Below are 14,135 nucleotides of genomic sequence, written 5' to 3'. Positions count from 1 at the left end.
AGCAGGAATATGGATATCATGGTAATCATCGAAATTCACAGACTTGCCTAAAAGGGGAAAAAGAAGAAAAAAGGTGTTTGATCATTTTTTACTTTTTCTTTAATCTACTGCTTAAAAACTGTTTCACACTTCATCTTGAGCAGAAAATCTCTTGGCTTTCTACAGCTAGTAACTCCTGTCATCTTATTTTTGTATTTTTCACAGAGCTTTATTAATCTTGCTATAAGAGATTCTCCCCATGAAAGCATTTCATAAGATGACTTAAAGGGGAAGACAGTGACTTTCAAAGTTACTTCACTACATTTCATAAATTATTTGGTGAAATTATATTTCTTTACCATAACCATCAAACAACACCAGAGGCAAAATGACAGAGACATTGTACTTTGTAACTACAGTAAAGTGCATAGAGTCAATGCAAACGTTTACGGAAAATCAGACCATTTTTGAGTCAAACCTTATAATTCATTAGCTGATACAGATTTTGTAAACTCTGGTCTGACATCAAGCAGTGGCTTGCTATTCAGTACACGTTAAGTGCCCATTGCCATCTTTCAGGATTCCACACTAGCGCTCTTATTTTATGCTACAAATGGTTTCCTCATTAACTAATTGTAAGAAAGCTGGTATTTCTGCTTCGCCACCAAAACCAAGATCAACAAAGCCTTCACGCTATTACTGGAAATGGTATGATGACAGCTACCTTGATTGTAGAGTTTCTGAACATCTTTTATAGTCTGGATGCTGGCTGACCTTCTGAAGAGGCCCTCTACTTGCAGCCCTGAAAAACAATTAACACAGGTCACATCCGCAAACCCTCTCACTAGGCTGCTTTTGTGTACGGGCTCAGCTGAAAACAGAACAGAAGGTTTAGGAACAAACCCACTTGTGTCCTGGTTTGAGAGCACCAGGATGAAAGGTCTCTGGGGCTCCTGGCACACAGGGGGCAATGACAGTGGGGGAGGGGGCAGATGTGCCTATGGGCAGGAGAGGATGAGCCCAGTGGCCCAAACAGACCAGTCCCAGTGTTCCTTCCCATGGTGCTCAGTATAAAACAGCCCCAGAGAAGAGCCCTGGGGTCTTCAGTGCTGCTGGGCTGGGAGGGCTGGCTCTGGCTGTTTGTCGTCTCCCCCTGTGCTGCTGGTGTTCCTGTCTCCTGGTTTTATGCTGCAAAGGAAAACTGGTTTTCAGGACAGGTTGTCTTCCCTGGCTTTATGGGTGGGAGCTGCACAGCCACTCCGAGGCTTCCTTTCTGTTTGGATTTTTTTTCTGACTGCCATCGGGACTCTGGGCTCAGGCGCTTCTCTCTGCTGCTGATTTCAGTCTGGCACTTTTCCACTCAGGACTTAGTCGCCATCCTGAAGGCATGGGTTCCATATTAAAATATTCTTTTGCATATTTGAATATATTTGCATACTTGTATGTTCAAGATCTTCATTGTTCTTTTAGTACTATTTTTATTTTTTTAATTAAACTGATTCAAGTGCTTTTTCAAACCTCAAAGTCACTCTCCATGGTTCCCATGTCATCCTCCCCTTGGAGGGTAGTGGGAGGATCACAGAGAGCATCTGTCAGAGTTTAGTGGCTGGCTCAGCCCTAAAATTTGACAACTTTATTTCCAAAAACGAGTGTTTGAAGTCCTTGAGACCAGAATGTACACTCAAATAATGTTGCAACACTGCTTACAGCACTTTCTTTAATGTGTTGCATAGTAATAATACCACCTTTCCTTAATGTTTTAGAGTGTCTTTCCAACTATAATTTTTCTTTAAAAGTAGCTTTCAGTTGCACCATATGACACAGAAGGAGGAGATTTAGATTCGCTAGGTTGCTTATGCACCCACTGTATGTGCAAACCAAGTGCCAAACCGCACCTGCAAATCCATTATTTTCAATGTCTTAAACTTTACCAAACTAAAAGCAAAGACTCTGTAAGCTCTCTCTTCTGTCAGTGGGTGAGACAAGATCCATTAGGTTGGGGAATATTTTATAGGATCTTTGGATAGAGAAGCCTACTTCTCACCCTTGAAGGGATCCTGGTCTCCCCACCTTAAACACAGTTTTGAGGCAGAGCATTGCTCCTTCCACCTCTCCCTGGAAGCAAAAGTGGGGCTTAACACTCTGCCCATGGTATTTTGAAATACCTGATTCTAGTCTTGAGGCACTTCTGAAGCATCTATTGTAAATGTTCTGAAGGGTATCCAACTAATTTGATTTTATGGTGTGGACTAACTGAAACCTGATGCCAAGCTGCAGAGGTAAAATGTCAATAAAATGCATCCAATCAAGGATCTAATTCAGACCACAGATTTCAAGGTACAGTATTTATCTGAATTACTATGCAAAATGGGATGGGGATAAGAAGTTTTACTTTTCTTGAGACTTGTGGTACTTCTTGCTTATGAGTTTAGTAAAATCCTCATTATCCTCTCTTGCCTTGTCTCCAGTTTGTGCTGTTCCTTCTACCCAGCACATAATGCAATTTGGCTCATATGTAGCCTTTCCTGCTGGAAGCAGAATAATCTAAAATACTGCTGGTCTGGCAAAAAATAACATTGCTGATGTTTTGAGAAGGGTAGCAGACCACGCCCTGACTTGGAAGGACTGCTGTGCATTTCTTTTTGTGTGTGTGTGGAAGCTCAGACTGACTATTTTATTTTTTCATGCTTATCTTTGAGCAGGTAGGCAGCCAGAGCAAAGTCTATGTTTTTGTATTTCAACTAAAGTATACATGCATCTGTCTGCATGACCAAGAATCTTTATGGTGCTCTAGAAAAATTTTGAGTCATACATTAATGAAACATATCAGTCACTCCTGTAAATTCACCTAGGTTGCATGCATATGTTATACATGAAAAATCAGTAAACGAATATGAAATTCCTTAATGAGCTCATTCCTCACAGAACAGCATTTAGTATTATTCATATGAATTTAGATCAGTCTGCTAAAAGAATTGATAATGTACTATGGAAGTAAATATGCCCAGACGTGCTTCAGAGACTTTTGCAAAGAACCCCAAGCTCTACTTGAAAGTGCTCCACTGACTAGATTTAGAGCCTTGGCTGGAGTTTAGCTGAACGCAGCTCCTAGCTACCTGCAAAGCATTTATGCCCTTGCTTGTTAAACTCCAGGGTGAACACTAAAACTTTAGCCCATGCACTCTGTTCTGGGAGAAGCATCATTATCTCAAACTACAATATATATGAAGGACATGTGTGTTTAGTAAAGGAACCGAATGGATAATAATTATGATCTATTTGACCGCTTGCTTTATTCCCAACCAGGTCATGTTTCAGCTGAATACAGTTACGGCAAATGACATCACTGTAGTAAAACTGTTCCATTAGATTTATAGCACGACCTGTCTAAAGACAGGGTTTTGCAAGTGGCAGCTGTGAACAGCCAGCTCATCAAGGCACTGCCCTCAGCAAACAAGAAACACAATAATTTCCTGAGAATTTGTAGAATTTTATGCTAGCTGTCAGTGGACTAGTGGTTTTCTGTACAAAGAAGTCTTGCAGAAAATGGACATCATAAAATGCCCGCAATTTGGCTTGCTGGAATTGGCTTAATAGTTAATACTTTAATCTTATGTGAATCTCGCTGTATAAACTACAATGTAATAAATATCAATTTTTAACATCTTTATGCCTTTATTGGCTAAGCTTTCAAGAGTCTAATTAAAGACATTAATCTGTAGTGTAGACAGCAGCTGTACTTGTCTGGCCCTGCATCCCATCAATGTAACTGTAAGGGCACATAATGCTAAGCTCTTGCTGGATATGTTTCTTTGGAAGGGGAAAAGCAACTTTTATTCTCATTTGCAGAAATGTGGGATACAGGCAATATCCATGCTTCTTCCAGAATACATTTGCCAAGTCAGCTGAAATTGAAATCAATATACAGCTGTTTGTTTGATGACAGGTGGCAACAAGCCAACTACCAAAGAAGGTATCTCCAGTCCTTCTTACATTGGTGGGCAATGCATCCAAATGACGTAGCACTAATTAAATGTAAGTAAGTGCAATTGTTAGGAAAAAAAAGAAAAAAATATATTCTTCTTATAAAGTAAAAGAACTACAACAGCAGAAGAGCCACATCTTTTTCACATAAAATATGCTCAGACTAGAAAATAATATATTATAGCAATTTTTAAATAAAGCATGGGCCGTAAATTCAGTCTACTGGTAAAAAGAAATATGAGTCAACAGCAATTATGCTACTGAAGGGAGAAAATTATGAGCCTGGGTACATAGGCAGCCCTTTTGCAATATATTTTTCTGACTTTTGAGATGCATATGAAATTTTGAGAAGTCTGTACATCTATTAATTGCTCTCAGTGCTTTCTGTATTTGAGCAGGGTAGGGGAAAGCTCCTAAAAACATGATTTGAATGATGGTGTTTCCCATGTCACGTATCCTGAGCAGCATTAGCATAAGGCCCCAGCTGGGGTCTCATGATAGTGGATGGGAAGGAGGAAAGGGACCTGAAGCCTCTCTCATTGGTTATTCCACTGCAATGGATAAATACACATCCTTACACAGTCAGTAAATACTTTCTCCAATCTTGTCTCTTCCTTTTCAGACACCAAGGTGGGAAAAAACAGAACAGTTCTTGGAACTACCAGAATTACACTAATACAAAGTGTCCATACTAAAGCAAAATTAATTACTTTGTCCTCTTTTTTTTTTTTCAGATAAAACACATACCAGAATTACGGGATGAGGAAACAAAATGGACTGAATACAGTCCTAGTAATTACAGGCCAAAGAATTCCCTTTTGTCCTTTAAAAAAATAATTTGCAAGCCACCTATTTAATTTTTCTTAGTAGTGTTCTCCCATCGATTCCTGTTTACAGCTTGACTCATGTCAGCTGTGTTTTGAAAGAGAAATATTTTTGGTGTGTGTGGAAGTTGAGCTATTTTGCCATTAGTAGCATGGGTAGCACAGTCCACAGAGAATACCAACTCTGGAGCAGCAGTGCTTGCCAGGCACTGCTGGGGGTTGACTGACAGGAGCAGCTAGCCTGGGCTTTCCAGTTCCGAGAAACACAGAGCTGCCCGTCACTCACACATCCTATCAACGCTGCAGAGCCTCTGTTGAGATAACTCGGCACAAACTGCTCCCTGCCCCTCACCAAAAAAACCGAGATAGATACAGAGATCAGTGGACTTTTGCTACCCTGCATTAAGCTCTGCAGACCAAAAAGAGCAAAATTTTATTTTAAATATTAAGTGCTACACAGAAAAAAAATGTAGTGATATGACTAGTGAAGGAGCCATCTGTACTCGATGAAAAGTGATGCTGCAATTGAGAACTTAGCCGAGTAATTATTTAAATGTCAGTAATCATAAATGAAAACAGGCAGGCACTTCATTCCACACTGATATAACATGGCTTTTACCACAGTAGACAAAATTTTACAGCGCACTGACACAACTGTGTCACACTTGAATTAATAAACTGTTCCTAATAATACTTAACCCCCTTCCACCCCCCCAATCAGTTGGCCCAAAGGAAAGACACAGAAAATCTAAACTGATAAATATAAATTAGAGCAACACATGCTGTCACATTGCTGCAAACTTGTCAAATAAAGAGAGATGAGAAAATTACATTCTTTTTCTTTCAATCATCCTTGATTTGAGGGTTGCTGGCATCAAAAACCTTTGTTAATTTGTCTGCTTTCAGAAGAGAGATAGTGAAGAGCGAGCATCTGAATTCCTTATGTCCCAAATTGAGTTTGGAAATGTTTCTTTTGACTGGGGTCGTGCCAAGTCTCAGGAAGCGTCCATCCTGATGGAAGCAGTTTTCATTCTCATTAATACAACTGACTGAGACACCTTCTTGCAGATCACCTAATTCTAGTAAGATTCCTTTTTAAAAATTAGAACTAGTCTATTTCTAATACAAAGACTGATGAGTTTATAGCATAGTTTGATTGTCCATCTTCAATGTAACATCATAAATGCCCAAACTGCTGGAAATTGTGAATTTATATGCTTAAGACAAAACAGAGTTCTGGTTGTTGGGTCCTTTTTGTGTTTGGTTGTTTTTGTGGGCTTTTTTCAAAGCTAGCATACAGTACAAGCTTGAGGAAGAGACTGCAGAGCCTTCCTTTCCCCTTGTACTCTGTGCAATGAATACAGAACAAGCGAGCGTGATGTCTGCAGTTTGCAAAGATGATTTGCAATGGACAAAGGCACACAGCTGAGCAAGGGCAGAAGAGAAGAGAAGGGACAGTTGCAGCCCTACTGAAAGGCTGAGCAGCAGCAGCAAGGATGCACAACTGCACATCCTCCCTGGAACCCAAAGTGTGTATGTGCCCTTGCAGTTTTGAACGGCACAGTCTCTAGCCTTTCGATTTGTGAATGAATATTCTCAGTTTACACTCGGCACCACTGAACATAACTGAATTACAATGCCTGAGCACTACAGCCACAAACCCTCCTTATTACAAGGTTCATTTTTATTTGATGGCACACGAGCCGCTCTTCATCTCCACTAACCATATGTAAAAACGTTCATGAGAACACAAAAGAGTCAAGAACTCCGAGACGTTTACATGGCCAGTGTCAGGCTTTTTCAGTACTGTATTTTTAAAAGATATTTGATTGATCACAAGAAGTGGAGGCCAGGAGGCAAACTCACTAAGCTGCAACAATCCGAACGTATTCAGAATGCATAACCATTCATTTCTACCCATTCTGACTATCATCAACCCAGATGTATTAATTCGTATTAAAAAACGGAATGCAAACTTTCTCCATCAGTAAGATTTGTTGTGCTTCATGAAGGGGATGAGAAGAAAAGATCAATCACTGTCTTCCACTGCTTCTGCTATTGAACAGATAAAGGACAGATTCAGTTGTCACTATAATCGTACCATAGGACATTTATTACTTTATCATTAAACTTCTATTTATATGGTTATTACCATTTCATTTAGAAGTCTTAGTCATCGCCCAGGACTCTCCTGTGGTACCACGAGACAACATCAAACAAAAACTTTCTGCTGCAAAGCACTTCCAGTCAACAAAAGAGATGAGGTAGGAGAGAGAGACTCAGCAATGGGGCCTACTGCGAGATAATGTTCCTATAGGGGACAGTTATCTTTTCCGCTTTATAATTCTGTGGTGCAATTCCTTCACTGTGAGTTTATTGTTCCATCACTTCTGAGCTGCTGCTGATATCACATGGTCTCTTTAGTAAATCAGTTGCCTAGGCACTTTTTTTGGTAGCTGTTGCCTATCCTGAGAATGCAAATGTTACCAAATTTTTGAAATTTTAGTAACAATACTAGTAGGTTAGCTTTGGTTTTAAATGGTTTAAAACATGGACAAATGTGTATCTTACACCTTTGCAGATACTCTACTCCAACCACCTTGCAGTGAGCAGGGACATCTTTAACTAGATCAGGTTGCTCAGAGCCCTATTAAGCCTGATCTTGAATGTAAAATCTGAATTCCTTCCATATTTTCACTTCACTAAAGCAAGACTGTATTGAGACTGAACAAGCATCTCGTGCTAGATTCTGAAGATACCTCTCTGTCATTTGTCCTTAACCCACACTATACTTACTGGTTTGAGTCTCAAGTCGTATCTTCTATTTTACCCCTTTTTCTCAGCAACACTGAAAAATATTGGTATACTACCAATGACATGATACCAGTTTGTAGCTTGCTTTTCTAGAGAAAAAGACATGTAAGTAAAAGACATGAAAGGGAACTTCTGTTGTGACATCTTATTAGAGAGTTTGAAAGCAGAAGTGCATTTCTGAATCCTAAAGCCAATGAGAGATAAAACTGCCTGCAGTGAGGGAGGCCCTCTCTCTTGATGTGGGCAGCACCAGCAACTTCAGCCACTCACACAAACCCAGGCATTAACCATATGCACAAAGAGGCATCCTCCCTAGCACGGCATTACTTATATACCCCGTCACCAAATCAGTTGGTTAGAAGTGAGGCCCCCATTTACAGTCCCACTTCAGCACCCAATAGGTTGCCGAGGACACGAGGGGACACTTTAATCGGAAAAAGAAAATTACTGCCCTGTGGCATAAGTTGGGCTTCCTGGAGAAAAGGGCCTGTGAGCAAAGCATCAAGATCATTACCGCCAAAGGAATGACACTAGGTTAGAAACACTCATGAATTGTTCTGACAAGAGAGTGAATACTTAATTAAGCAAGGTAATTTCTCACAGCATAGTAGAGATAAAGTAGCACACACACAAAAAAAAATCTTATTTAGTGCAAGTCAAGCCTTGCATTTATAAACTAGACAGATGAACAGGTTGTGGTTTTGAGGCTGAACATAGAAAAAAAATGTCCTCTGATTTGTCGGTTACTATGAAGATCTAGTTACGAATGTGCTAGTTTAAATCCATCCTTCCTCTTCAGCCTGAGTAAATTATCCATTGGGTTCAGGGTGATACAAACATCTTACTTCTGAAATTAAGAGCATTTGTCTTTTTTGGTTCAGAAGATGAACTCTGAGGCTTAGTCTTAATAAGCTGATGATTTTCTCAGATACTCAGAACTCCTATCAGGGAACTAATTCTTCCCTCTGAAGGTTAGTGGGAAATGAAATTAAGCATTTTTAAAATTCAGTATTAAAAGATTCAAAATCATTTTTCACTCTAAAGTAGAGCTAGAATGAAAGTGGTCAAAATTAACTTTTGTGAAGAAGTAACCTGAAAATTATCCAAGAAATGAAGAAACTTAGTTTACTGTGTTTATTGTAATAGTGTCTGAGGCATCAACCATAAGAGATCTCATTTACACAATACAAACAGATGTAGAGGAATCCCTGCTTATAGTAGATTCTTTAATCTCTGTTAAAGCATCGAGTGACTTACAAACTGGATCCAGTGAGAGTCATCTTGCTCAGAAACCACTATCTAGATAGGCAGCCGCATAAATACATGAGGAAGAAGCCCACGCTCACTGTCATAAGGTTAATTTGGCTATTGGGGATGAGGACGTATTTGCTGCTGTTGGAGTGCACTCAGTAGCTCGGTACAAGAAGTGGAGTTTTGGCTCATTTGTACAGATAAGGATGCCTCCACATTGGAAAGAATACTTCTGCAAACAGTGTCGTCTGAAACTGAAGCAGAAAATTTAAACATCCAAGGTGGAAAAATGTGACATGAAGCAATCTGTCAAAGGGATCAGAGTTACTAAGGTGAAAAAGGCTGGGTGAACTTTAGAGACTGGAGGTTTCCTTAGCTTGGTAGCAAATTATTGCAGGCTGGTGCCTAGTCTGAATACCACCACAGCTCCTGCATCAGATGTGTTCAAGAAGCGCAGTGCAGAATGGATTTAGTGGATGTCAGAGGGCCTCTGATGTTTCAAGAAATCTTAACGCTGTCAACAAACTGTGATTTTGCAGAAGCTTTTGTGATCTGAACCAGAGTTGGGTATGTAGATGTGAAAACGCAGCAATGCAAAGAAGGAGAGGAAATACTGCACTCAGAGTAAAAAAAAAAAAAAACAAAGCCTGCTCCCTGTTAATTCTGGGAGGCTGGAAATTATGCCAAAACCAAATGGAATAGGGTAATGACAGTGAATTTTTGTCAATTCCGGAAGATGAACTGAAGCTTTCACTGTGCTCATGGCCACGTCTGGAGTGCAAAGAACGCTGCCAGTCAGCCTCCTGGGCCTGTCAGCGCAGGAATCGACACTCGCTGGAGCTGATGGCAGAATTGAGATATTCCAGATTTAGAGAAAGAGTTAAAATCATAGCAGACAGCAGGTACAACAGATACCTGCACACTTATAATCAAGTGTAAAAAAATGCATGTCTGTCACCTACTGCCTTGGCATAGCAGGTACTTGGCTTTCAAGCATCAGCTGGCTGAGAATGTCAGAAAACACTCTACCTGACAAGCCATCTCTCCTTAGAAATCTGGTTTGTGGAGATCTCCTTATGACAGGGAATACGACAGCTCTGAGCAAACCTGGGCTTGGCAGAAAAAATATCGACGCTGACAGAGCCCGTGCCCTTTCTTTCTGGGGGCACGGGAGGACAGAGAGCTGGGGCAACAAATGAGATAGTCTGGCTAGCAAGTGCATGGGCTGGACTATGTATCGGTGGCCAGAATTACCATGCCACTGATTTGCGTAGATGCACAAAGTAGGGCGAGGGCTTTGTTCAGAAGTATCATCACATTTCCTCAGAGACTATCCTTTACAAACTGTGCTGATACTGCACTCAACAGATGAATTTTTAGCCAGAATAAGATGAAGTTTGGAGGAAACCCAAGGATGATTACTGCTTTCAGAATAACAAACGTTTCATCGAGGAGAAATTCTGCAATGATCAAAGTTGAGCCAACCCTTTCTTTTATTGCAGCCATGAGAGCTAAAACTTGCTAATTTTTCCCTGTACTGTGCAGTTGGCATTGCTTCAGAAAACTATGGGTATCTGAGCTGGACTCAGCAGTTGTTGAGAGGGAAAAGTACAGGATGGTGCAATATTATGATACACAACACCCAGAAGGAACAAAAGCAAGACATGGAGGAGGTTTTGTGTCAGATCAGTGCAAGAACTACTAACTCCTGGTCATTAGCATAACATAATGATGGCCATAAACTTCCTATTTCTTTAAAATCTTTAGAGTGCAAAGCCCTCTTTCCAAGCACAGACAAAAGTTTAAATCAATATTTTAGTGACTAAATTTTCACTCAATTTCTGAATAATAACAGCTGTGAAAAGTAACAATGTTAGTGCACATTCATCCCCATTTTAGCTCTCTTGACTCCTGTGATTAGCAGGGAAGAGGTATTTGCCTACTAATATAAGCTAACTCTAGGTAAGGATGGTTGTTTTGTAACAACTGAAAACACAAAAAGGTCTGGCTTTCATCGGCAGATGGGGCATGCACTGATACACAACACGAGCTCTAATTATCCACTTACAATTATAATTACAGGGATTGTCTCAAGCTGTCAGTCACTTGCTTACAACATTCTTCGTAGTGAACAATTTACATTCCCTGTATCTAACCGTAATATTTGATACAAGCTACACCTGCAAAATTTTCATCGTTAGCACCACTCTGGAAACAGCACGGCCATGCAGTTATATGGGCTTGAGTGGAATCCCTGAATTTGGACCAAGAGGTCTTCAATACAGTCTATTGGGAACTCTTCATCTACTGCTGATCAGTAGATACCTTTAATAACAGAACTGGCCCCACTCCAGCACTCGGCTCCTTCAGGTATTTTGAAGATAAATCAGCAATTTCAAGAGGCAAGGAGCTAGCTGTTCTGTACACAAGCATCCCTATAGATGCTGTGCTCCACTGCTTGCAAAACATAAGTAAGTATCCACTGTGGTGGATCTCTCTCTCATTCTCCCATGCATATCATTAATCAGCTTCACTCAAAGTATGAAGCCCTCACAAAAATAAAATGGGCAGCTATTTAATGTTCCTATTTAGCATGGGGGAAGCTAAAATATGAAAGAACATAGCCTAGCAATGAAGGCAAGATGCTAAGCATTTAGTCTGCCCTCATTTAAATCAGCACTGATTTAAATGAAGCCCGGATTTCTCTTGAGACTCAGCAAGAAAGAAGAGAAGCAATCTTCTTCTTCCCCCTCACCTTTGTCTTCACAGATATAAAGCCAATTGATTACAAACACAAAAAGTACAAAAAGCTGAAATTTCTCCCTTAGGGTTCAAATAAACTAAAACTCAGACAAAACCCTAGCACTCATAGCAAAAATTACTAGAGATGCATACAATTTGACTACAGAAAGCAAAATTTACCTTGTTTGGAACGACAGCTCAAGGATACAAATTAAGGAAATATTGTGGGATATAGATTTGGGGTGAGCCTGTCTATAGAATATAATTTACTCGAAATTCATATTTTATTTTATTTCTGTGCTGTCAACACAAATACGTCTTTAAATGAGGAAAACCTTAGATAGGACTCATTCAACAGCAACACAGAGAACTGAGTCTGTTTTTTGTCTTAACAAAAATGTGGTGATCCTCAAAATTTGTTTGAACATGAACCAAGCTTAATGGTATATTAAACACCAGTGATGTTTCCTTTTTTTTTTGTAATAACTGAACCAAATACATTTTGATTTTCTTCACTTGACACACTGAATAAAAATTCAGACCCTTCTTCCAGGGATCTTAGGAATCACTCCCAGTTCTACCCCTGTGTAATGTGCCAGTCACATAAATGTGTTCTGCTCTGTCACCTGTAAGATAAACGTACCTAGGCCATAGATTTGGTACTGTAAGATTTAGCAAACATTTGTTGATCTCTGAGGCCTCGAAGCCCAAAGGGTTATGGAAATGTTGCTGTGATTGCCTTAAAAATCAGGGATCAAAATGTAAAATCACATTACATTCGGAAAAGGAATTTCAAGACTGTAGCCTTATCACTGACTTTTTCCCCGCATATGCCTGTGTCCCTACGCAGGGAATACTGTGTGCTCACCCTACTGACAGCACCAGGTATTTGGTCCTTTATGTTAGTCAGGCACATACTGAGGAGCTCACTGGTATAGCCACGAGTTCAAAGTTAACCCTCTCTTTGCCCTGTACAGGAAAGCGATACAGGGAACTCAGATTGGGACACTCCCATTTAAAGGATGGGTATTTGTAATCCGTTGTAATCTCCATATGATGCATCTACAGACATAAACTGCAGTCAAAGGGTCTGTAAATTCCATTTAAAACGTTTTGTAAAGGGAGGACTTCAGGCTTAATCCCAAAAAACACATTTATTCCATAAGTTTTTATGGCCACTGGTTCTATAAAAACAGACCTTCTCATTGATTTTTACTGGGAGTTCTACTTAAAACCAACAACATGATATGCCTTGATGATGTGTATTTCAAGACATCTTGTCTCATTTGTTTTTCCCTAATATAATCCTAAAGGCAACACCTTTATTTTTTTTTATTGTGGCACATAGCGGCACAATAATCTGATAATAAGCATTCCCTATCCATTAAAGCTCTCAAGGCAACTGCCACTCAGGTTTTCAGCATTTAAACACACCTGTGTGGCTGCAAACTTTGTTGAGTCAGGCACTGAGTGTTTTACAGTTTCATACCCTTGTTCTTGTTCTAAAAGACACATCCCCTTTTAACATCAAACTCACCTTTTGTTTTTAGGTAGGATACAGTCTCCTTCATTACTGGGGGGATTAGTTCGCCTTTATTTTTGTTCTTGATACTGTTAAAAAAAAAAAAGTAACAGCCTTTAAATGGCATTTATAGACAAAGAGTCAAAACCAAGACAGAACAGTCTCAGCAAAAACCTGAGAGACACCTGAGAGCGTACATTAAATTCCACAAATTAAGGAGCCCATACCTTGCTGCCTGCACCAAGCACAAGAGTCCTCTACAACTCAAGACAGTCATTGAATGAGCCATTGAAACTGGTTACTTGGACTTTTATTCAAAGAGACATTCCTAAACGCTTCCTTCTTGCTAGAAAAGCTGTATGATCACAGCAGCGTCGAGTGACAAATAAGTGCTATTTTCTACACTGAACCAAGGCCAGAACAGCAGAATGGTGTTCCAGACTAAATTTGACCCCGTGGAGAATGGTTTTGCTCCAGCTGTGTTCCCTGACTTGGCTCACCGCAGCAAGGCTGTGTTTAACCATGATGTGGTGGTGGTGGCTCCGATCAGGTTTGGTTGGATGTTGTTGGTGGGATGGGGTTTCAAGGCAGCTTTGAGGCAGGCAGTGAATGCTTCAGCGTAAGTCCTGATCACGAGATGCTGCAAGTTTAGGAGCCTTTTGTCAGGCAGATTTTTCTTTGACATTTTGTCTCTTTTTAAGCCACAGTATATGTATAATTAAAAGGATATTGTACTATTTATTTTGAAAGCAAAGTGAGGCTGAGAGATTATTAACGCTTTGAACAACTCCCATGAAATGAGATTTCTTTCTCTTTCATGAGTGAACAGTAGAGGCAAAAAATCGAACACAGCATTTTCTTAATCAATACAGTCCAAAACATTCTGTAATTATCTTCCTTATTTTTTTTTTAAAAAAAGTCTTTGGCAGTTTAAAAACTATAACAATAGAGATGGTCAGTATCTGCTGAACATTCTGCTACGCTGTTACAGTAATCGACAACAAAAAAGGACCAATCAC

General features: G+C 39.9%; 1 protein-coding gene across 1 annotated transcript in view; it reads right to left on the bottom strand.

The window, feature by feature from the left end:
- The window catches only part of LOC104278197 (rho GTPase-activating protein 8-like), a 56,449-nt gene that overhangs the window by 10,284 nt on the left and 32,030 nt on the right, over positions 1-14,135 (bottom strand). The window contains exons 8-10 of the mRNA XM_009875102.1: positions 13,132-13,205; positions 704-781; positions 1-47 (exon numbers count right to left, since the gene is read on the bottom strand). The exon at positions 1-47 is cut by the window's left edge and continues 109 nt beyond it. Of these exons, the coding sequence (XP_009873404.1) occupies positions 1-47; positions 704-781; positions 13,132-13,205 (199 nt within the window). The remainder of the gene's footprint in view (positions 48-703; positions 782-13,131; positions 13,206-14,135) is intronic.

The sequence above is a fragment of the Apaloderma vittatum genome, unplaced genomic scaffold (assembly GCF_000703405.1).
Source record: "Apaloderma vittatum isolate BGI_N311 unplaced genomic scaffold, ASM70340v1 scaffold7718, whole genome shotgun sequence".
NCBI classification, from domain to species: domain Eukaryota; kingdom Metazoa; phylum Chordata; class Aves; order Trogoniformes; family Trogonidae; genus Apaloderma; species Apaloderma vittatum.
Note: the sequence above shows the minus strand (reverse complement) of the source record. Positions and strands in the feature narration are given on the sequence as shown.